Source organism: Podarcis tiliguerta (assembly GCF_965153285.1).
Source record: "Podarcis tiliguerta genome assembly, chromosome: 7".
NCBI classification, from domain to species: Eukaryota; Metazoa; Chordata; class Lepidosauria; order Squamata; family Lacertidae; genus Podarcis; species Podarcis tiliguerta.
Window position 1 is genome coordinate 37,973,055 of NC_139540.1, and position 22,604 is coordinate 37,995,658.

The 22,604-nt window shown below is 39.4% G+C and overlaps 1 protein-coding gene across 2 annotated transcripts; it reads left to right on the forward strand.

The window, feature by feature from the left end:
- Positions 1-298: 298 nt before the first annotated feature.
- TCEA1 (transcription elongation factor A1) lies at positions 299-22,514 on the forward strand. 2 transcript variants are annotated; one of them, XM_083451349.1, is made up of 10 exons: positions 299-1,017; positions 7,456-7,518; positions 9,721-9,826; positions 11,154-11,241; positions 14,141-14,289; positions 15,396-15,452; positions 16,459-16,613; positions 17,368-17,514; positions 21,234-21,305; positions 22,235-22,514. In XM_083451349.1, the coding sequence occupies exons 1-10, from the start codon at positions 949-951 to the stop codon at positions 22,241-22,243; spliced, it is 915 nt and encodes a 304-aa protein (XP_083307475.1). In that variant the 5' UTR covers positions 299-948; the 3' UTR covers positions 22,244-22,514. The 2 variants fall into 2 exon arrangements, with proteins under 2 accessions (XP_083307475.1, XP_083307476.1); XM_083451350.1 differs by having other exon boundaries at positions 14,144-14,289.
- Positions 22,515-22,604: the final 90 nt, after the last annotated feature.

Sequence of the window (22,604 nt, forward strand, 5' to 3'; positions counted from 1 at the left end):
TTACCAGAGCACAGGCTACTTGTAACAAATTGTCTTGGTCTAAGAACAACTCTTATTCACTGCCCGGAAAGCCTTTGCTATGGTGTTCTGCATGCTTAGGCAGCACATGCTGAACAGCATAGCATAATTTTTAACTGACGATAGGAAATCCCTGCAGTAGTTAGAAAATGCTGCAAAGCTAGACATAAAGGTACGATATCCAGTATATGGCGGGGGGGGGGGCAAAAAATCTTCCCGCATCCCACACCGGCTCTTCGCTTACAGGCCTCTGGGCCTTATACTTGGGTAAGACCCCCCCCCCCGATCAAGCACCATTAGGGCAACTCATAAGGCAAGGGATGCGTACACACCATACAGTTTTACATCTGAAAGGCATTCCTCCCCCACACACCCCAAAAATAAAAGCAATGGGAACTGTAGTTTCCTCTTCCGGAGCTACATTTCCCAGCGCCATTAGCAAACTGCAGCTCCCGAGATTCTTGGGGTGGTGTGTGCTTTAAATCTGCTTCTCCTGCGGTTCCTCCTCAGTCTCTCCTGATCCCAACTCTCTGATGGAGAAGCGACATTTTTTTCCAAGCGCGGCAGCAGCAGCAGCCCCACAGCGTCCCTCCATTTCCGCTGGGCGGGCGCAGCTTTTGAGCTTCGGCGAAGCTCCACCTTCCCCTCCCCTCCATCGATGTTTTCGGCTTTCGCGAGCACCGCCTGGCTCTCTTTGCCTCGGCTTGATGAGCGCAGCCTGGCGCCGCGGCTGCCGAGCTGTCGCTTCTGGGTCAGGCCGGTTTATGTGCTGTGAGCGGCCCGGGCTGTGGGTTGGCGGCTCCATCTTTGCTGACGCCGGAGTCACTGCGGAGCAGCAGCAGCCGAGGCAGCGTTAGGCATTCGCGGCGGCTGCTGAACTTCGCTCCTCATCACCCGCATCGTGGAGCGTAGGCGCCGCGGGCAGTCGCCATGAGCGCCGAGGATGAGATCATTCGCATCGCCAAGAAGATGGACAAGATGGTGCAGAAAAAGAACGCGGTGAGGCGATGAGCCGGGAGGGACCGAGTGCCGGTGTGTGTATGTGTGTGAGAGAACGAGAGCGAGCGGCGGGGGGGGGGGGGTGTTCCATCGAGCCCCTCGCGCGCTCGGCTTGAACGTCCGCTCGACCAATCAGCTGCGCCTCGCGCTCAGCTGGGCGCCCGCCTTTTTCTTTTCCTGAGGGGGAGAACTGAGGGGCGGCTTATTTCGCGCGCGGATCCTCTTTTGTGAGGCCTCAACTGTCACCTTTCGGAATGTGGGTGGGGAGAGGAAGGAAGCACCTCGCTTCGCCCTCGTGCCAGTGTGGCAGATGGAGCCGTTCCTCGGGGGGGGCTCTCTCGACTGGTGACGACACTGCACGTCAAAACAAGGCACTTTCACGGGCGACGTTTCCTTGGGGAGCAACCGAATCCTTGCCCTCCAAAGAACCGGCAGTCCAGGGACCCACCAAGTGAAGCCCTTGCCTGTGGTGTATTGTGGCACTGGACCGCCCCGTATTCTTATCAAGGCTGGTAGCCATGGTATACTCGCTTAAAAATGTGGCGCTGGTTGTCAGAAGGGTGAACTCTTTCTCTTTTCACAGATCTGACAAGAAAGGACGTTATGAGTCTCGTTTGTTTGTTTGTTTGTTTGTTTGTTTGTTGATTCAATCATTCATTCATACACAGTAAATTTATCATACGAGTATTTATACTCTGCTTACTCGCCTGAATTCTCCAGGCAGCTTGCAATATATTCGAAGCACAACAAAGCAGACAAGGCTACAATAGTTACTACAGCAGGGCAAAGGTGTACCTGTTTCTCCTGCTTGCTCTCTGGTGTCCCATCAAATGCTGTTGGGGAACTGACTGTTGAAGCAACCAGAGGTTATTCCCACAAGGCCCAGGAGTTACTCATGGAATCGTAGAGTTGGAAGGGTCATCTAGTCCAACCCCCTGCAATGCAGAAATCTCAACTAGATCATAGACACAGAATATGATCCACTGGCCAGCTGCAACTGCCTCTCACAGTCCTGGCCTTGATGCAGGAGGAGGTGCTGGGGGAGCAAAGATGTTAACATGCCACCTCCCCAATAGGTATATGTTTTCTGGGTATCTGTCGCCACCTTTGATTCCATTTTCCAATGGGACAATAATTGCTAGTCTGCACTGGTTTTAACTGGCTTACGTGTCTTGTAAGTTTCAGCATCTTTTTTGGAAATGTTTGCTAGGTATCATACCACGTGTTTATACCTCACTGCCCTTGTGTGTGGTTGTGGGGGTGGTGGGGAAGCATCAGACCTTTGTTTAAATAGGCAGTGAGATAAAACCATAAATAAATGACAGGATGCCACCTGAATATTAAACTAGGCTTTATTTTTGCTTTTAAACATTTCTGCATACAAGTCAGTTGATGAAGACGTGTCACTCAAAGTGTGTTCAATAAACTTGACCTTACATTTGTCATTTTAAAATGAAATCTCCATCAACATGATTCTCACTCTTAAAAATAGAGAACTGGGCCAGTTGTCCATAAAAGTTACGGTAAGTGAAACAGGTAAAAGTTTCCAGCTAATTTCATAGTAATAATGTCATGTGAATTCAGGGGGGAGACATTTCATCATCACTGAAAGTGATCTATGCCTTCCTCAAACAAATATTAAAATTATAGCAGCTCCATGGAATATCACAGTATTCTTGAGTGCACATGTATTTTAATATTTTTTTGGCTGGTCATATGCAGAGATGATAAGCCTCACTAGGCTTGGTGAAGATTCTTTGAGAGAGTTGTATATTTTTTCTGCAAATGGTAACCCTGGTCTGGCCAGTGTCATGTTTCCTATAGTAGTGAGTGGGGCTAAAAATGTGTTCGATTAAAAATGTAAGTATATAAAATGAGTTTTACTGTAAAACCTAAACCTTGCTAGTCTTCAGAAGGAATAACTTGGTAAGTCTTACATCTAAATGTGCCTCTGTGCTACTAAGTAAAATTAATTTTATCTGTAACCATTCCAGAAATTCTTCTATAGCTTTATTCTAAATATGGATTCAGTGTAAAACTATTAAGAAACATTGATTTATTTGACTATCTTTGATAATACTTTTGATTCAGATGGTATATTTTAGATGTCAACTTCATATATTTTTCTCTGCTCGGTGAATTATGCCTTCGGAACGCTACTTAATGCTTGATACAGGGCTGTGTTAAAGGCTTTGTTACTGATTATGTATGCCACATTCACCGAAAGAAAGTTATTTTAACTTGGTAAGTGAGTGCACAGTGATGTTGTAGGAACAGTCATGTGTTACGATTCCTATGGATTTGGGGTTGGATACCCTGGCCTCTTGTATTCTTCCAAGCCTCACAATGGGAGTTTCTTGCTGCTGACCCACACATCTCACACCTACAGATTCAACTGGTTCAGGCCCAGTGTGTATTAAAATACTATTCCTTTAAAAAAACATATCAGCATAAACTGTATACTTGTGTTAAACTAAACTTGCAAGTTATATTTCTGACTATCAATGCTTGTTCTGTAGTATAACCAGTGTAACAAATTACCTTATTGTGTAATGAATAGGTGCAAGTTGGCAGAGGTAATTTTGCACATATGGATTTTCAAAAATCGAGAGCAGTTGAGTAAGATTAGAGAAAAAAGGTAAGCAGTAGCTTTTCCTCTTATAAGGTATGGAGCCAGTATGTGTTAAACAACTTTCCATGTGCATTCAGCTGCAATCCTATACTCACGTATTTGGGAGTAAGCCGCATTTAGCTCTGTGAGACATGCATTTGAGTAGACATGTATAGGATTGAAGTTACAAATCATTTGTACAAATTTATATCTAGCTGTAGCACCATACTTCTTAAATCCTTGAATATGGAACCTAATCTATAAAGACTGATTCTAAAAATAATTTTGAACTATTTTCGCCTATGATAGTTTTATGACAAATTTATTTTTTATACAAATTATATTGTTGTTCCTAAAACCTTCTTATAAATATTTGTCTAGCAAATAATGCAGTTCTTATACTGTACGGCGGCTCCCTCAGCCAGCAAAACGAGATGATCGCTGCAACCCCAGAGTCGTCCGCCACTAGACCTAATGGTCAGGGGTCCCTTTACCTTTAGGTCAGATTTAGAACAGAACCACTGAAATGAATGGGACTTAAATTAGTCATGACTGACTTAAGTATTTTATTTCAAGCGGTGTTATTTAAAAGTGAGCATATTTTCCATGTTGATTGGCTACAGTGGAGTGCTACTTGTGTAAAATGTTTTGGTTATTGCATCCCCATCTTAATTTAGCATAGGAGTAAGGCCCACACTATTCATTGGAATTTGATTATTAGTACGTTTGGGACTGTGGCATAAAGCTACAATTTTAAAAAAAGTTTTCTCAGATGTAAATCCTTCTGGTTTCTGGTTGAAATTTTAGATTCTGTTGATTTTAGAGGAAAAAATCTATTCTGCCTTTGAATTTTCTTTTAACTTAAGACCGTCTTACTGTCTAGTTCTCTGAATATTTACTAACTTCTGAGTTCAACAGAGCTTGGTCTCAAATAAGTCTAGGAAGGTATTTCATAGACAAATATGAGCCCCGTCCCCAAGTGTGCTTAGCTCATGTATTGAGTCCTTATATACACTACCACCACCACAAAAGCTTACCTGGTAGAAAGCTTACCTGGTAGGAAGCTTACCTGGTAGAAAGCTTACCTGGTAGAAAGCTTACCTGGTAGAAAGCTTACCTGGTAGAAAGCATAGGGCTTCTCATTGGTGTGACCTGTCTTTTGGAATTGCCATATTCCCTGTTGACATGCCCTTTCTAGGAACTTACCAAGGCATTTGGAGAAAAAGGATTTTTGCTGCTGGACGGCAGTGATGAATTTGTGATGGATCTATTGAGTATTTGTAACATTGCTTTGGAATTGTTTTCATTTTTCACATAATGATCCCCCAAAGTGAAAGACAGGGTATATATTTCCTTAATCGCAGTACTGCTTCTTGCACTAAGTTTACAGATGGGTGGGTTATAAATAATAATATAAAAAAATATTATTATTGCAAATAAATTTATGGCTTTGCATTTATCTTTATTGAAGCAGCAAGGTAAAAGAGAATAGTTTCATGCACACTTTTTAGTTTGTTTGTCATGTTACTGCAAGCAACATTCCCTTACACAATCTTTCAAGTGGTATTTCAGAAGATAGTAGGTCAGGTTGAACAGTGAAAACTCCTGCTCTTTATTCAACACAGGCTTTATTTACATTACACATTACACATTTTTATTTACATTATTTTACAGTTTTTGACATCCCTTAGTGAAAGGCATTTCCATAGTATCATAAACACATGTTGAATGCAGGAGAGGACAAAGCTACCATCAGGCTTGTATGGCTATAAGTCAGTAAACAACTCTTCCAGGTTTTTGACTGAAACAGGTGGAGTGATTTCTGCCTCTTACATCATCTAATACGGGTAGATTCCACAATTACAATGGAAGATAAAACACTCTGCCCATTCTGGAGCTAATTTAGTTGTATTGTGCTAGGTTTTGTATGTAAATTATTACAGACATCATAGGCAATAAGCTATAGCTCTAATTTGTTTTATTTGGTGTAGGACTTAAGATTCAGAGAATCTTATTTGGAGGGTTACTTTCTTTGATTGCATTTTAAGGGTGTCATTTATTTGTTAGATTAAATAAGTTATTTTACTAGAAATGATAGTATTTATTTTTGTGACAAATTTGTTTTCACAGTTGTAAACAGATGGATTAAAACTTCAAATATATGATTATGTTTAGTTGCACAAATTCTGATATGCTGAGAAAGGGGGGGTACCTTTTTAAAGAACCTTAAAAAATTTGAGTTTTAGATGGATTTGTACCTATTTACCTGGGAGTAAGCCCCATTGAACTGAGCTTAAATCATTGGAAGGCAAAAGTACTGTGAGTGGATGGTTTCTATGTCTGAGATACTGACTATTTTCCAGTTTTGGATGAGATTACTCTCCCCTGAAATAATATAGGTTTTGGTCCGTCTTTGTCTTTTGTGAGTTGTGTAGCCTTAGTGACTAGGAACCCCTTTTACTGGCTATGGCGGCTGCGCCAACTGTGACTGTTCTTGTACAGGAACAACCTGACAAGGATGTTCATAACATCAATACTTGATCATTGCAATGTGCTCTGTGCGGTAGCACTATGCTTGTCCATGGTTTGGAAGCTCTAGCTGGTGCAGAATGCTGTATCTAGACTGTTGATGGGGACAGACTACTCTCAGCACATAACAAGAGTGCTTAAAAGCTTTCACTGGCTGCCCATATGTTACCCACCCAGGCCTTTAACAACTTGGGTCCGGGATATCCTAAGGACTACCTGATCCCTTGTATCCCTGCTTGCTCACTGATGGGGGAGTCTCTGTTGGTGGTTCCCCATGGCTCTATTATACTTTCATTCGAGACCTCTGTTGCTAGGATGTCTCTGTTTTGTCAGGAGCCTGGCACTTCTTTATTACATACCTTTTACTTACTTTTAGTGGCCTTTAGAAGGTGAATATTGAATCTCTTTATAAGGTTTCTAAAGAGAAGTAAGCTAGTAGCAGAGACGTTAGTATAGTACAGTAAAGTGAATTGCATGCATAACTGTGCTTTACTAATCATAACTGATTTTAATCTGTGGTAATACAGATAACTGTTGCCTTTGGCTTGAGAGCCCAAATTAATTGACGTAAAAGTGGAACTTCCATTTGTTGAGCCCATCTGGTTTAGGTGCAAATTGTACCATATAATGAAAAATCCTGATCTTACTGTGCTGTGTTCTTAAAATCTCATTTCAGTACTCTTGAGGGATTGGCCTGCAGTTAATTTCAAAATATTAATTTAAAATTACTAACTATATTAAATATAGGTAGAATCTAATATTCATATGACTGCTTTAGTAAAATATATTTTCTCACCTCCTACTCATTTTGAAAGTAAATTAAAGTTTTAGCACTTAATAAAATTTGGAATAAACAACAACTATATCATTAAAACTGGTGAAAATTTAATGGAACAATTGCTCACAAGCTAAATTGTATTTGCCTTGGGAATGCCAAGTTAAAGTTTTGCTTAAGTGGGTTTCGTAATTAACTACAACCTAGATGTACAGCAATGACATCTGTGCAGGATTTGGTGGGAAGGTGTAGTTATTTAACACGCATCCCAACAACTGCTTGCCTCACAAAAAAGTGTGCCTCCAACTCAAGATTGACTAGTCAGATTAACGTTTGGAAAAACTTATCAGTTGCTCCTAGATGCTTGTGAAATAAATATCTAGGCTGATCTATCAGTGTTTAGGTTTATCATGTTTTCATATTGTGGAACTAGCGTTGAATAAAACTGCTGTGTTTCATAGTAAATGTTATTTTAAGTATATGAGAATATGCATACTGAATCTTTTTACAATGTATTTTACAGGCTGGGGCTCTTGACTTACTCAAAGAACTTAAGAATATGCCCATGACTCTGGAGTTATTACAGGTATGTCTTTCCAATGCTGCAGTACCTCTTATATACATTTTCTACCATAAACATATGGAAACAAATTTTCCTTTGAAGCCCTGCCCTTACTTTCCCTGCATCTGACATCATGTATGATGGAGGCTGCATGGGCATGTCTCCCCAAAACGGCCTCACAGAACAAATGGGGAGGCTTGGTCTGGGCCAAGTTTGGCCTGAAGGTCAGAGGTTTTCCACCCCTGTTCTGTAGTCACTTTAGATTGTTGTTCCCATGGAAGGGAATGTCTTCCTATAGAAGGGAATGTATGTGTACGTTAGTGGAATTACTTTGCTGCTGCATATTTATTGCATATAAAAGGTACTTGAATCTCTATGACTGATTATCCCTGGGTATCAGAAATGTTACTCTTTAAGTAGAAAGCTGAATATCAATATACATGCATTCCAAATTGCCCTGATAAAAATGTATGGCAAGCATATTATCACATCTTACGATAGAAATTCAGGACGTGAATTTTCTTTATTTAGCTGGCACCAGCCTGGGACAAACTTGCAAAAACCTTTCCTGCTGCATTGGAGGCAATTCTTCCTTGCCAGAGGCAAGCAGACAAGAGGCTTTTAAAAACATGTATAAGGAGACCTGTACTATACTACATATATGCAAGCTCACCATTACTAGACTTAATTTTTACTTTATTTGGTGCTGAACTTTGTTTATGCTTGAGCCTCCTTTTAGAGTTGGAATAGGATTAAAATGGAACCAATTTAATAAGAGTTGCAGTCTGAAAATATGATTAAACAAAAATAATTTTTTTGGTAACAAATGCACATTATGCCTAGTTTGTTCAATTTTTGTTCTCCATCCCTCCCTCCCTCTCTCTGAACTGTAGATGGCAGTAGTACTCTTTTAACACTGCTTGACTGGAGTACTGTATAAGTGAAGCTGATTAATAAAATGTGATTAAAAAACAAAACCACAAGATAAATCTTGGTGGTCCTTAGGTTTTTTTTCTTTTTCCAATCCTATGGTTTTCAGATCAGTTAAGGCAAGCAGTTATAAGTGGAGAAAAAATAATTTTTGAAAATTATAATGAAAGTTTATTTGTAACTTGTATCACTCAGTCATCTAGCCATGCTCACATTAAACCTGGAAGTTATGTTACTGAAGTCATGTTGGATTAAAAATATATATATTCAGTTGTTATGTAAAAGTATAGTAGTATAAAAAGTATTCATTGATAAGACTTAAAAGTGGATTGTTAAACTATTTATCCCATAGTTTGAGGTCCTTGAAAAGAAAGATATTGTTTGTAATTTTGCACTGAAGAGGGACTTTATCCATATTCGGTGTGTGCATTTTCTTTGAAGGAAAAAAATTTGCTTATGAGTTCATAGCTCTTAGTGTGAAGACTTTGGCTCAAGTAGTTATAAAAATCTATAAATCATCTAGATCTATAAGCCTTTGCTAAGTTTAGAAATCACACTTAACAGTTTTAGCTTAGAAGGTATCTGACAGGATATGTTTGTGCTAGGTGTGCTTAAAGCTTGCCTAATGTATTGCTTTACAACAATATTACTTGCCTAATGTATTGCTTTACAACAGATGCTGTTCTAGAACCATATTGTCAAGTACTTATGATCAACCTGCCTCCATAATACTTAAAACTATCTCCATATTCAACAGGGATGTATGTACAATCTAAAACCAGCAGTTTCTGACAATTAGAAAACAATTTAAAAAACAATTTCAGATAAAACTCAGCTTCCATCAAGGCTTTCTCCTTGCAGTAAACCAGATTCTCTTAAAATAATTTCCCTCGAAGGCTAGCAGCAAGGAGTGCAAAACATGCAATTCTGCTGCTCTTAAAGGCATGCTTGTTAATTAACCAGGTGGTTGTTGAAGAGGATCTTAATTAAAGAGAGAGAGGGTGAAAGCCCTAGAGGCAAGAATATTAGCTAACCTCCCTTGGATCTCAACACTGCAAACAGTACTTTAATGCCAGTTCTTGTATATGTGGAGAATTCTTAAATAGAAAAAATAGAATGTTTGGCTTTGGCTTAAAAAATAAATTACTTTGGAAATCATTTGCTGTTTTTGCCCCATATCTGATGACTTCATGCAGTTTTGTATCCTCTCAATTGTATTTGAAATCCTTGTAGTGGTTCTAAATATCATTATATAAATACCTGCTTTTAAATGTTGATACTTGTGCTTGGTTTCAGTCTACAAGAATTGGAATGTCAGTGAATGCAATACGCAAGCAAAGCACAGATGAAGAAGTTACATCCTTAGCAAAATCTCTCATTAAGTCGTGGAAGAAGTTATTAGGTATAACTATGTTTTTCTCCCCTTCTACAACTTCCAGATTAATATACAGAATAAAAGATTTCTGTCTGTTCTGTCGATTCTTGCAAAACCAACTAACTCTGATACATGAACCCTCCCTTCATTTTGAACTTCCTTTTGTCCTTTTAGTGGAGGACAGATATTTCCACTGCAATGGGGCAAGCAATACAAACAACCTGGCAACAAATTGGTTGTTCTGGGTGGGGGACATGGTTGTGGGTGGAATGTGTAGGCTGGATGTTATTGAGAATGCTCTACAGTATCAGTGAGGTTTTCATTGGACAATTTGGAAAGATTGCACAATAGGAAAATGACACTATTATATATCTATATCTATTTCTAGATATATATATATATATAGATATATTAGCTTTCGTAGATTTCCAGTAACAAGAAGCCGAAAGCACCAGCCTGAAGATGACGAGTGAGACCTCGTCGAAACGTCGCCTAGACACCCCAACTTTTACACGGGAAGACACCCGAGGACACCAAAACCTGCATAGATATATTAATGTATAGTTGCACATAAGACTGTTTTGTAGAAACCAATAGTGGATAGTTTGTAAAAAGCAGTTCTTCCAAAAATAAATACATAAATTGAGGAATGTGAAAACAATTAAGAACAGGCAAATTTCTTATATTATTTGCAATATATATATATAAAACACATTGGCTATATCAATCAAAATATAAGTTTCTCACTAAAATTGTAGAGCACAAATTATGAGTATATAAAATACGACCATTCAGCATCTTAAAAATAGTCTAGATATAGAAGATATTTTCATGCTTCATTTACACTGTAAATCTATAATTGTTCATCTAGATCATATAAAATACATGGTTAAGATTACACTTTTCCTCTGAGTTGATGAAATAGGCTTGTATACTACAGCCTTGTCTCAGAGTCTTCATTCTCTTCATATTCTTGTTCTGTCTTGGGTTAGGTCACTATATTATATGAATGTCATTGATCCTCTCTGTGCCCTCCACCCCATTACTGCAGGAATAGCAGCACCCATAGATTAGCACTGGCAAACCTTCACAGTGATTTGAGGTTTTGACATTTGTGAGCCATCCAATAAAGTGCATACTTGCTCTTACAAGAAAGTACTTTACTGATATAGAAACTTTATTAAACTACCTACTATTTCTTTATTTTGGAACCTCGCTTTCTGTGCTTTAGGTGACTTAGCTTGTAGGGTAGTTGAATGAATTACTGAGATAATATATATTAAGTGCTTACACTTTGCTCTATAAATGATACATATTGTCTGTGTATATATATATTTATAAATATATATTTCAGATGGACCAGCAAATGATAAGGATTCTGAAGAAAAGAAAAAAGAAGCAGCTTCTTCATCACAAAACAGCCCTGAAGCAAGAGAAGAAAGGTATGTCTTCCATCTTTGGTGTTGGTGGTAGAAAAGAAGCAGTTGGTCAGGGTCAGCATCTTCTGTGCTTATTCAAGGAAATGGACTGCCTTGCCTCCTAGTGAGCAGAGTGGTTGGGTTACGTTAGAGCTCCTAAAAACCCAACCTTCATACATTTTTGGTTTCTCAAGTTCTTGCATCCCCTTTCCACCTTCCCATCTTTGACTGGCACGTACTAGACAGGGAGCTCTGGAAACCATATGGTCACAAGGAGCACATTCCTAGGCTGGTGGTTTCCAGAGGAACTTTTACTGCAGGAAGTAGTGTCACCAATGAGCCACAGCTCTGCCACAGCTGCCGAGAATACTGCAGCTACAGGAAAGGGCACCATGGTGCCACAGCAGGTGTTCATGTTTGTCCTGACTCCCTCCACTTTCATATCAGGCAGGTAGGGGACAAAGCATGACCACTCAGTCAGACACTCAAATGCCTGGAAGATGAGCCTATCAGCACTATGCCTCACAACCAAGCAGTGCCAAGTGAGATGAAATGGGAAGGCCTGGAAGAGCCCATCCTGCACAGCATGTTTTTGGCACCAGACAGACAGGCAATGTGAAATAGAGTGGGTGAGTACCTCACCACTCCTTTCCTGATCTCACTGGGAAGGGATCTTCTCCCCAGATTTATGAACTGAGTGAAGGTCTCCTATGCAATCAAATAGGCTGATCCATCTGTCTCAGACAGAGCTTCTTATGCCTAATCTAATGTCAAATTCCCTTACAAAAGACAGGGGAAATAGACCCAGCTCCAGGGCAGGTTTAGACACATGCATTAGAGAGGCCATGTCACAATTCAGAAGTTCATCCTTGGAACTTTCCACTTTCACAGTGCACTCTTGGTGAGGGTGTCTGCATTAGCAACATTCCAGGGTAATTTTCTCATTAAAAATGTCTGTAAGACAACAACTATAATACATTTAGAAAGCATTATAAGATATGTATTTGCAGACAGTCTTTGATAGGCGGGGTTGTGCAAAAAGTCATAGTACAGTAAGGTGCTGGTCTACAAGAAAGATCATCCTGAAATACTATCACATTTTTACACCCCAGGGTTGAGGAATGCCCTCCAGGAATCAGAAGAGAAAACAGAAATTTTCTTACCGGGACTTGCTCTTTTCTGGGACTCCCAAAGGGCATTCTACCCTTCTCTTTCTTTTAGGACCAGTACATGGAACTTTTCAGGTGTTCTGCCTCACTATACATATGAGAGTGGTGGAGAGTGCCTCTTTGGAGGTTTCCAATGCCCCCCTTTTGTTCTTTACCTTTTTTATTGTAGTTTTATTGTCACTCAAGAGTATAGTTTATATTCTAGTAAGGAGTAGAGGGGTAGTGTTTTCTCTGGTCTGAGGGAGTAGAGCAAGCCTTCCCATGGAAAAGCAATTGAAGATGTTGACTCTGCCTGTTTGCTCCAGAAAGGGGGCCATCCTGAGGTTTAACAATGCTTTCTGGGAGTCTCAAATAACAGAAATTCATTGTGAGAGGGGGATTTGTTTTCCCATGTATTTTGCAGATGCATTTAATACTAGGGAAAGCAAAAATTCTGTGCCATATAGCAAAGGTTATGAACTGACTATAGGCCATTCTTCACCAAACTGATGTCCTCCAGATTGCATCGGCCCTAGCTAGTGTGGCCATGCTGGTTGGCACTGATGGGTGATGTAGCCTATAACATTTAGAGAGCACCAGGTAGGTAAGGGCTGCCACAGACCCTACCCTGTTTATACCTTATTTTACTTGTTGCATTAGAATTACACAATATAATATCTTTATATTTGACACAGCAACTATGAGAATTGTGGGAGTTTGTATTGGAACACAGCTAATAATGTAGATTTTATCTTGTTCTATAATTTAAAACAGCATAAATTCCAAAATGAATACATCTAGTCGCTTTTCTGCTACTTGTGTGAGTGCAGTGGAGTCTAGCAATGTTCTTTGCAGTTATGTCAGCTATAACTTGTGTGCCTGTTTGGTGTCATTTTCTTTTCAGTAGGTCAAACTAGGACATCTCAGATGTTAGGTAGTACTGTCTTTCATTTTTATTTGTGACTTAACACAGGTGACATGGTAAATAACCAGTTGCTGCTGAAGCACTCCTGCTGCACTCCTCTTCTAGCATGAGCAGGATCAACAAACCATAAGCCGTGGTCTCCCATGGCATCTGAACCAATACTAGTGATTGGGACGCCCAAATTGACATTTGTCTTCAAGTTGTGCTTTGGAGAGAATGAGCAATGATTTAAACTGATGCTAAGCCAAGGCTTGTGTTAGTTGCTTGTGCCAGGGAGGAGAGGAGCGAAAGTGAGTATACTAGCATACTGCTCATTCATGATAAGTCAAAACACAGCCATTACTTAACTTTTAACAAGGTTGATTGAGGCCTTAAAAAATAAGATTTTCTGTGGAACTGTGTCAAATGCTGCCTCTTATTTCTATTCAGATTAGAGTATAAAAATATGTAAGCCATTTCTAATATTTTGGCTTGCATATAATTAGTGCTAAAGGGTGATTGGTAATGAAACTGCCTTAATAATTGCTTTATGTAATACTGCATTTTTATTTTTATTTTATTTTATTGGTATCTGTACTTAGCTATGCCCCGACCTCTGTTTCATATTTTAGACGCAACTCTGTACAGTGATGGTTTTTATTATTTCCTTTGTTATTACTATTTACATTTTAATATTTAATATTTCCCCCCTTTCCTCTTTTTTCTCTTTATATTTTTGGCATATAATGAAAACAGCTTTAATCAATAAAAATACTTAAATAAAGAGAGAAAGAGAAACTGGCCAATGACCAGTTACATTGCAGAAATACAATGAAACTATATTAAAAAAAATTTTTTTCCCTTTGTTTAGCAGTTGCAGCAGCAACTCAAGCAGTAAGAAAGAAGAAGCTAATGCTTCCTCAGAATCATTTATTACCTCCTTTCCTCGAGCTCCAAGCACATCAGATTCTGTACGGATGAAATGCCGAGAAATGTTAGCGGCGGCTCTCAAAACAGGAGGTAAGGATTGTACTACCACTTTTACAGGTCATCCTGCTTGACATTTCCTCTCTAATGTTATTTGCAGTTGTAGTTGTAAGACTATCTTGCAATGCGAGTGGTGAGGTAGTTTTTTGATAGATGAATATAACTACGGTAACCCCTAGCATATATGTCCATTGGAAGCAGATAATGCTCTTTGTGACAAGCCTTCATATAATACTGTATTCCTCTCAGGGAGCTTTCTTCGATTGCTGTGGTTTCACCCTGTGCTAGGAATGAAGTTGTATGAGTTGGGTCCAGAGATCCGCCCACAGGAAGGAGATGGGGAAAGAGTAACTTTCTTGCCTCTCCCTGCCAGACTCCAGAACCCCCTGAAACCACCTGGGAATTTTTATGAATCGGTTGGGCTATGATGGAGGAGACTGAGATGAAAAGGGAGAAATCACAGAAGAGCAGGCAGAGGCATCTTCTCAGAGCTGGAGGCTTTTTGGGGATAGGCTGTTGGGGTTGGCAGGGCAAGGAGGGGTGGGAAAGTCCCGCTCCACTCATCCACTTCTTCAGACTGATCTCATAGTTGATCCAAAGCTTCTTTTCACAAGCTGAAGTTGTATTCAGCTACAGAAGGACTATTTCTAATGGAAGCATTGCACAAGAAAATATATTATCAGCAGGATCCTATCAAGGAAGGTTGCTCAAACACTTGACAACAAAGGAGTGAAATGTTTTCTAGTGGGGAAGATTAAAGAGAATCTGAATAAATTTTGTTTTCACTTAAGGATATTGGACAGATGAGCATGTATGAACTGCTTTTTGGAGGGAGAGCATCTGAGGACCTAGACAGGTGTAGAGGTTGCTAAATTAAAAATTAAGAAGTCACCAGGTCCAATTAACAACCTGAGAGTTGTTCATTAACTCAAATAAGAGTTCACAAAATGGCTGATGAGAATGTAGCATCACAAAGCATCTCTTGTTGCACTTACTGTGTTAGACAATAGGCACAAAGATGGGGCAAAAGAATCACAATAAGTGTTCTAGAAGAAATTTTGATAAAGGGTGATAGAGAAATGTGTTGAATAAATGTTTTAATACATATTAATAGTCATGCAACTCACTTTCTCTTTCAGATGATTATATTGCTATTGGTGCTGATGAGGAAGAACTGGGTTCTCAGATTGAAGAAGATATCCTTATCTGTCCAATCAGTTTTTTACCATCTATTTTGGTTCACTAGGCTGATGCTAACTCTTAGCTTCCTTTTAAAATATTTTGTGACTTTTGTGCTCCACAGGTGCCTCTAATTGTTTGTGATTGTCTTTATTGTTAATTGAGACTTACAATTCTTTTTATGAACCACCTTGAATGCAATATAGTTAACTATGTTAGCCAACTCCTATGTCAGTTTTTATACTATTGAGTAAAAGCCTGCTGGAACAATGACCTCTCCTTTTTAATTTTACAAAGCATTATATAAAGCCTAAAGATAACACAGCATAAAAAAATGAACATATTAAAATGAAATTTTATATATTATACTTAATAAATGCCAAATGGCATGTGTTCTCTAGGCACTGGCAAAAGGAAAAAAAGATACATTAAAAGCATTATAAGATGCGCAAAAACAAATATACAAACATTAAGCAATTATAAAATGCTGCTAAAGCCGATTATCAAGCAGCAAACAAGAGAATAGCGACACATAAAAAACTAAAGGAATGCAGAGTTAAATCAAGAAATTTAAAATAATTGATGTTAAAAACCTTAAAAGGTATGAGAGATCAGAAAGGATCTTGCCTGGTACTAAATAACATTAATTAGGTGCCAGGCAGGGCATTCCATAGTCGTGACTTCGTAAAGGGTGCACTTTGCCAAGCACTCGCCTTCTGCAAATTTCATTCATTTCAGTGAAGCTGCTGTACAGAAGCATCCTTCAAACCTTTGCATAGTATCTGCAGATTTGTGGTAAACTTTGCTTTGCTAAGATTACATTCCTGGACTAAGATTATATTCGCTATGTATTCTAACATTCATCTTCAGTCTCAGCAGGCCAGTATTGTATTTTTAAGAAGCTCTTGTCAGTTCAAAGAAAAGAACAGATGTAGATGTAGGGCTACCTTTGGTGAAATGTTCATAAAAGAATGGAGTGCAGTATTGTGCTATTCCTAAGTGTTGTCCTTAACTCATAAGCACCTATATTTCAAGAACTAAAAAATACAGACATGAAATACAAAAATAGGGTACGCAGCAGGATAGCAAATCTTAAGGACACTAAGAATCCTAATCTAAGGAAAAATGTTTTATGTGGGAACATACCTCCTGACAGGTTTGCTAAAATGACAGCAGAGGTAAGTAGCTCATTCTTTGATTTTCATGGTTAAGATTTGAGTGTAATTCCATTCAACAAAGAGCTGGATATTTTGGAAACAAAATACTTTGATGTACTAAAAATGTTAGCAGCAAACAGTGCTCTTTGAATACAAAGCCTTAGCTATACATATTGGGATTGAGTAGGCAAAGGAACATTGTCTTTTATGTGTGGCTTATCTTCCGGAAAGCATTAATGTAAAAGTATGTTTTTAGTTCTCTCCAAATGGGTTAAATTCTCCTTGAAGTAGTAAGATCCACTAGCAACTACCTGTGTGCAGTCTGGATTCACCTTAAATCTGTCCCCCCTAATCCACCCTCTAACAGCAGCTAAGCACTTGCTCAGATGTACCATGTCTCTTTATGGATTTTTTAAAGATGAAGAATGAGGTTGGATTCCATCTGCATAACAATGGCACCATTTCAAAATTATACACTATCAGTCCTAGCAACTGCATATTGGTGCCCCCAAAACATGGGAGGCAAAATGGAATCTTGTGATCTTGTGCAACATCTAGCATAATTCTCATGGAGCTGAGCACTCCAGATGGGGCACAGGGAGCCAAAAATTACCTCCCTCCTTTCTTATGGTAGATTCCTTCCATCAGCAGACAGACACTGTTGGATACCACGCACTACACAATAAATAACCTTTAATTTGTATTTGAAAGTTGTAAGTACAATAAAAATATTTTAAAGCCTATTTCATCATCTCTCTGTGTACCCTTACCACAGGAGATGGCAAGTGATGAACTGAAAGAGATGAGAAAAAATCTTACCAAAGAAGCCATAAGAGAGCATCAAATGGCTAAAACAGGAGGAACTCCGACCGATCTCTTCACATGTGGCAAATGTAAAAAGAAGAATTGTACTTACACCCAGGTATGGCAAGTGATATTCTCCAACATTTAGCCTTAAAACTCACCACATTCACCATCAACAGGACTTGCTTATGAAAGATTCCATATCTGAGCAGTGAAAGCAGTGCCGATTGTGGTTAGACAGTGGAGGCTGTGTGTATACTTGGGTAAATAACAACATGAGTGTATGATGGTCAAGGTTTGAATGGACTTGAGAGCATCCAATTGTTTTGGAATAACAGCAGTAAATCTAGATATTTTGGTTGTAGCCATAAATGTATATGTGTTTACAAGTGGTACTTTTGTTATCCTTATAATTTATTAATTTTTTTAGATCTTATTGAAATAGTTAAATAATAGAAGCAGCTAAGGCTCCTCGTAATCTGCTGTCAGGATTATTATTTTTTTTGTAGAAATGTGTGACTCGGAGTGTCTGTTGTCTGGTGCTTCAATTTTACTGGAACTGGTTTACTTAATTTTTTAAGTATAAATGGTCGAGATATTATGGATATGTGGAGCTGCCTGGGCCTTGGAGTATGAAGTGCTGTTCACATTAAGATGGAATATGAATAGTAGAATCCTTGGGGCTAGTTTGTGGGTGGGTAGCTGAATACATCAAGTAGCTGAGGGAAGTAGAAATCAGTCAAGGTAAGCAAGAGGGTATTATTTTAGGTAGAGATGCTCACTGTGCCTTAGTTGCTTGCTATGCATTAGGCCTTTTCATCTTCCCCTTACCTATCCACCTCCTTTGCTCTCAAAGGCTGCTTGAAAATTGTTGGTCCCTCTAAAACAAGGATAGGACATATTGTGCAGATGTTGTTAGACTACACTTCCTTTCAGTTCTCACCATTGGCCAGACTTCCATAATTTTTGGCATCAATTTTTTGTTGAGCGCATCTCTGGGGGTGAAGTCAAACCACGGTATTAACAGCACCAAAGTGACCTCTCAGGGGCACAAGCTTGGGCAGTGCATATGGAGGTCCTGGGCTGTCCAGACAAGAAGACACCTCTTGCGGCCTCACTGATTTGGTCCAAAGGAAGGCAGAGCAATTCATTTGGCACCAGCTTGGCTGCAAGAGTTACCAGAAGGAGGCATACTAGGTGTCATCCAACCATCTTAGAGACTCCACTCTTGATTTGTGTAGGGTTTACTCCTTAGCCCTTTCTTCTCCTGAAGATATTGCATGAGGCAGTAGAGGTTTAGGATCAGAAATTTCCTTCTCCTAGATGGGCTACCTTTCCAGGATGATAGCACATACAGAAATCATCTTCTTGACCATTGGACCCACTATTGGTCTCCTCTGCTCAATCTGCCAGAGCCTGTTATGGATGCAGGGGAAATCCCTAACTCACCAAGAGCTTGAGACCCATTGGCTACCCTCACCTGGTTTAGCCGGCCAGTCAAAGCCATTCCCGGGATGTGGCTACTGTTGCATTCTGGCAGCTTTTAGAAGCCAGAGGTGAGAGCTGAGTGCATGGTGAGGACCAAAGGTGGAGAAAGTGATTCTTTTAGAGAGGTTTAGTATTTCTGATATTAAATTTTAGGAGGGGGGTTTATATATTCTGTAAAAACCTGCCTTGTCTTACTACCACCACAGCAATACCTCAGATACATGCTGATGATGTGCAATCAAAGCTAGTTGGACTGACACAGCCCCCAAGGCTAGAGATGTAAAATTTCTGGAAATTTTGAAGCCATGAGGGGGAAAAACGTTCCCCTCCCCCGTTTCCCCCCCAGGAAAAATAGAAATTTTGGGGAAATGGGGGGAAAGTTTAGTATGGAGTAATTTTACAAACTGTGTGAAATGCAGTGTATATAAAAGTATTATGCTTGCAATAAAACAGGTAACCACCCCCCTTTTCCTCAAAAGCAACAAAAAAAAGCAAGAAACCACCAACATGAAAAATAATCACATTTCCCCCTTAGTACCAACAGCAAATAAAGTTAAAATCCACCTCAGTATTTACGTAAGCTCCATAGAAGGTCTAGCCTTTGAGTAGTGCTTAAAAAAAAAAGAAAAGAAACAGAAAATACAACATATACATGCGGTTTATTCTGTTTCATTTTCTGAACTACTGCTATCATTTTCCATTTTTTCTTCCTCTTCCTTTTTTTTCATTTTTCTCATGGACTTCTAAAAAATGGCTTGGGGAAGAAAAGGAAAAAAAACCTCCCCCCCCCCCCCCCAATTTTTCAGGGTTTTTCCCCAGGCCTTCCCATCTCTACTTGAGGACAGCTGGGGCAAAGCGTAAGGCAATTTTTTTGCATGCCGGGCCCAGAAGTAACCAGCATCCAGTTACTGAATAGTATGTTGCACTAAGGCTCAAACTGTTTGAAAGGAAAAGGAGTGTTTTTAATTGAATTTGTTATTATATATTATAAACTGTTTGATGGTAAGAGAGCTTCTAAACAGTTTACAGAAATATACAACAGAACATTAAAATGATTGATAAAACACAGTTAAAAGCAGGTACCGTATTTTTCGCTCTATAAGACGCACCAGACCACAAGACGCACCTAGTTTTTGGAGGAGGAAAACAAGAAAAAAAAATCTGAATCCCAGAAGCCAGGACAGCAAGCGGGACCTTTAAAGAGTGCATGGAGTGTGAGCGTGGCTCTTTAAAGGGAGTGGTGAGCAGAGGAGGAAAACAAGAAGAAAAATATTCTGAATCTCAGAAGCCAGAACAGCAAGAGGGATCGCTGCGCAGTGAAAGCAGCAATCCCTCTTGCTGTTCTGGCTTCTGTGATAGCTGCACAGCCTGCATTCGCTCCATAAGACGCACACACATTTCCCCTTACTTTTTAGGAGGGAAAAAGTGAGTCTTATAGAGCAAAAAATACGGTATTTAAGAGTATTCAAAAAATGATGAAAGTCAGCAGTGGTTAAAAGGAAGTAAACCACATGCAGCTTCTATGTGTTCAGATGGGCTGGCCCTAACAAAAATGTTATGAGCAGTTGCCAGAAAGAGTATAGTGAGAACACCCGTCTGGTGTCAGTTGGCAGGGAGCTCCAAAGTGTGAGGGCTGGAAGGCCTGGAAGAAAAACAGAAAGGGGGGGGGGGGAGGGTTTTCCCGAAAGCCTTTTTTTTCAGGAAAAATTGAAAAAAAAGTGTGTGGAATATTCAAACTATATCAAACTATTTTTTTCATCCCCCCCCCCCGAAAAAAACAGCTTTGGGAAAAAAACAGAAAAAACTGTTGCCCCCCCCCCCCCATTTTCCCAGTTTTTTTCCCCAGGCCTTCCCATCTCTACCCAAGGCTGGGGTATACACTATAGCATGCTGTTTTTGCTTCTTGTTCTTTCAGTAGCCCTTTAGCTCCTTACTCCTTCTCCACCCACATTGGGGCAAATAAGATGTGTCACTCAAAAGGAGCTTCTGCAAGAAGACAGTGCCATCTGCTTCCAGCTATCAAAAGAGGAATAGAGGGTGGGAAATTATATATTAGGGCACTGAGTAGAAGAAGAGAATGACAAATGGAGTGGGTGAGAAAAAAGATGGGAAAAGATGTTGAAGAGGGAGATTGTCCCTCTATTCAACCCTCTTAGTCTTTACTCACAGGAAAATATTGGGTTAAAAATGAGAATTGGACTGTGGTCTTAACGCACATACAGAAAGTAAACTGTATTGAACGCAGTGAGTCTTGTTTCCAATTAAATATGCAGAAGCAGTAATGCATAAACAAATTGTGTAGCATGATATTAGTCAGTTTATGCTTAAAGTTCTTTTCTCCCCTTTTAGGTTCAAACTCGAAGTGCTGATGAACCTATGACAACATTTGTTGTGTGTAATGAATGTGGAAACAGATGGAAGGTAAAAAAAAGTCTTGTTTGTTTTGTTTATGTAACAATTTCTGTTATATTACCTGGTTTTTGAAAGATCTGTGTTTGTCTCATTCTGGGTATGTGTCTTTATTTATGAGTTAACAGTGTTGCAGCCTAGACGTAAAAAGAGAGAGGCTTGAGATGCCAATCCATTACCCAGTCATATTGTCTCAGTGGCCTCACTGGCCTCTATTGGAAAAGGGATGCTGAAATCTGTAATAAAATGGCCACCAGGTGGGGTAGGACTGTAGAAGGGGGCCTATATTAACCCAGAAATCATCCCGTGCCCTGGGCAACATTGAATTGCTTTAATAATAATAATAATAATAATAATAATAATAATAATAATAATAATAATATAAACGGGGCCACCTACCTCTGCTTGAGAGGTAAAGAGGCACCCAGGTAGAGAGAACATCAGAAAGCTAGAAATGAGAGTCTGATCTTATACATGTTTACTGAGAAGTCCCATTGGTTTCAGTAGGACTTACTCTCAAGTAAGTTTGAAGCTGCATCTCAAGTCTATTCACTCAGAAGTGAGTTGCACAGCTTTGGTGGGATTTCAAATGGATTGGGAAGGAATGTACACACCCCATGTTTTATGCTTTCACACACACACACACACCTGTATTTTTTACTAGCTTAACTTTTCAAGTTAGATGGGTGGAAGTGACACACGCACCATTTGAACATCAGCACAATCTGTAGGGTTTTTTTCACATATAACACCCTAGCAATTAGGGTTTTCATGTACTTTCTGCTGATCAGTGTTGACACTTCGGGGGTGGAAATGGGTGAATGAAAGTTCTGCTACCATGCTTGTTAAGAAAGTGAACAAAATGTAGGATCTTCATTTGCTTTCTCTCACTGGTGATATTATATGCATATAACTCATAAATATTTCTTTTATTTTGACAGTTCTGCTAGAAGAAGAAATTCTTGAAATCTGGACCAGTATGAAAGAGGATTTTATAATTAGCTTTAAGAACTAGGTCAAGCATCTAGATTCCTGCAAAAGTTTTTCGCTTTCCTTTTCCTTTCATGCAGACATCTCTGAAGTTAAATTTTGGATTTTGACACAGCCATCCTGTAGTTAATAGTCTGTAGAGCCAGGAAGCTCAATTGTATGGTGTAATTTCGATACCCTCGCCCCCACCCCATTTTTATAAGCAAGTCTACATTAAACTTTTATCAATGACATTTGGGTAACTGCTTTTTTCTTAACTTCGTGAACAAAGAGTTGTATATCTCTGCATTTGGCATATCCAGCTGATTTTTTTTTCTTGTA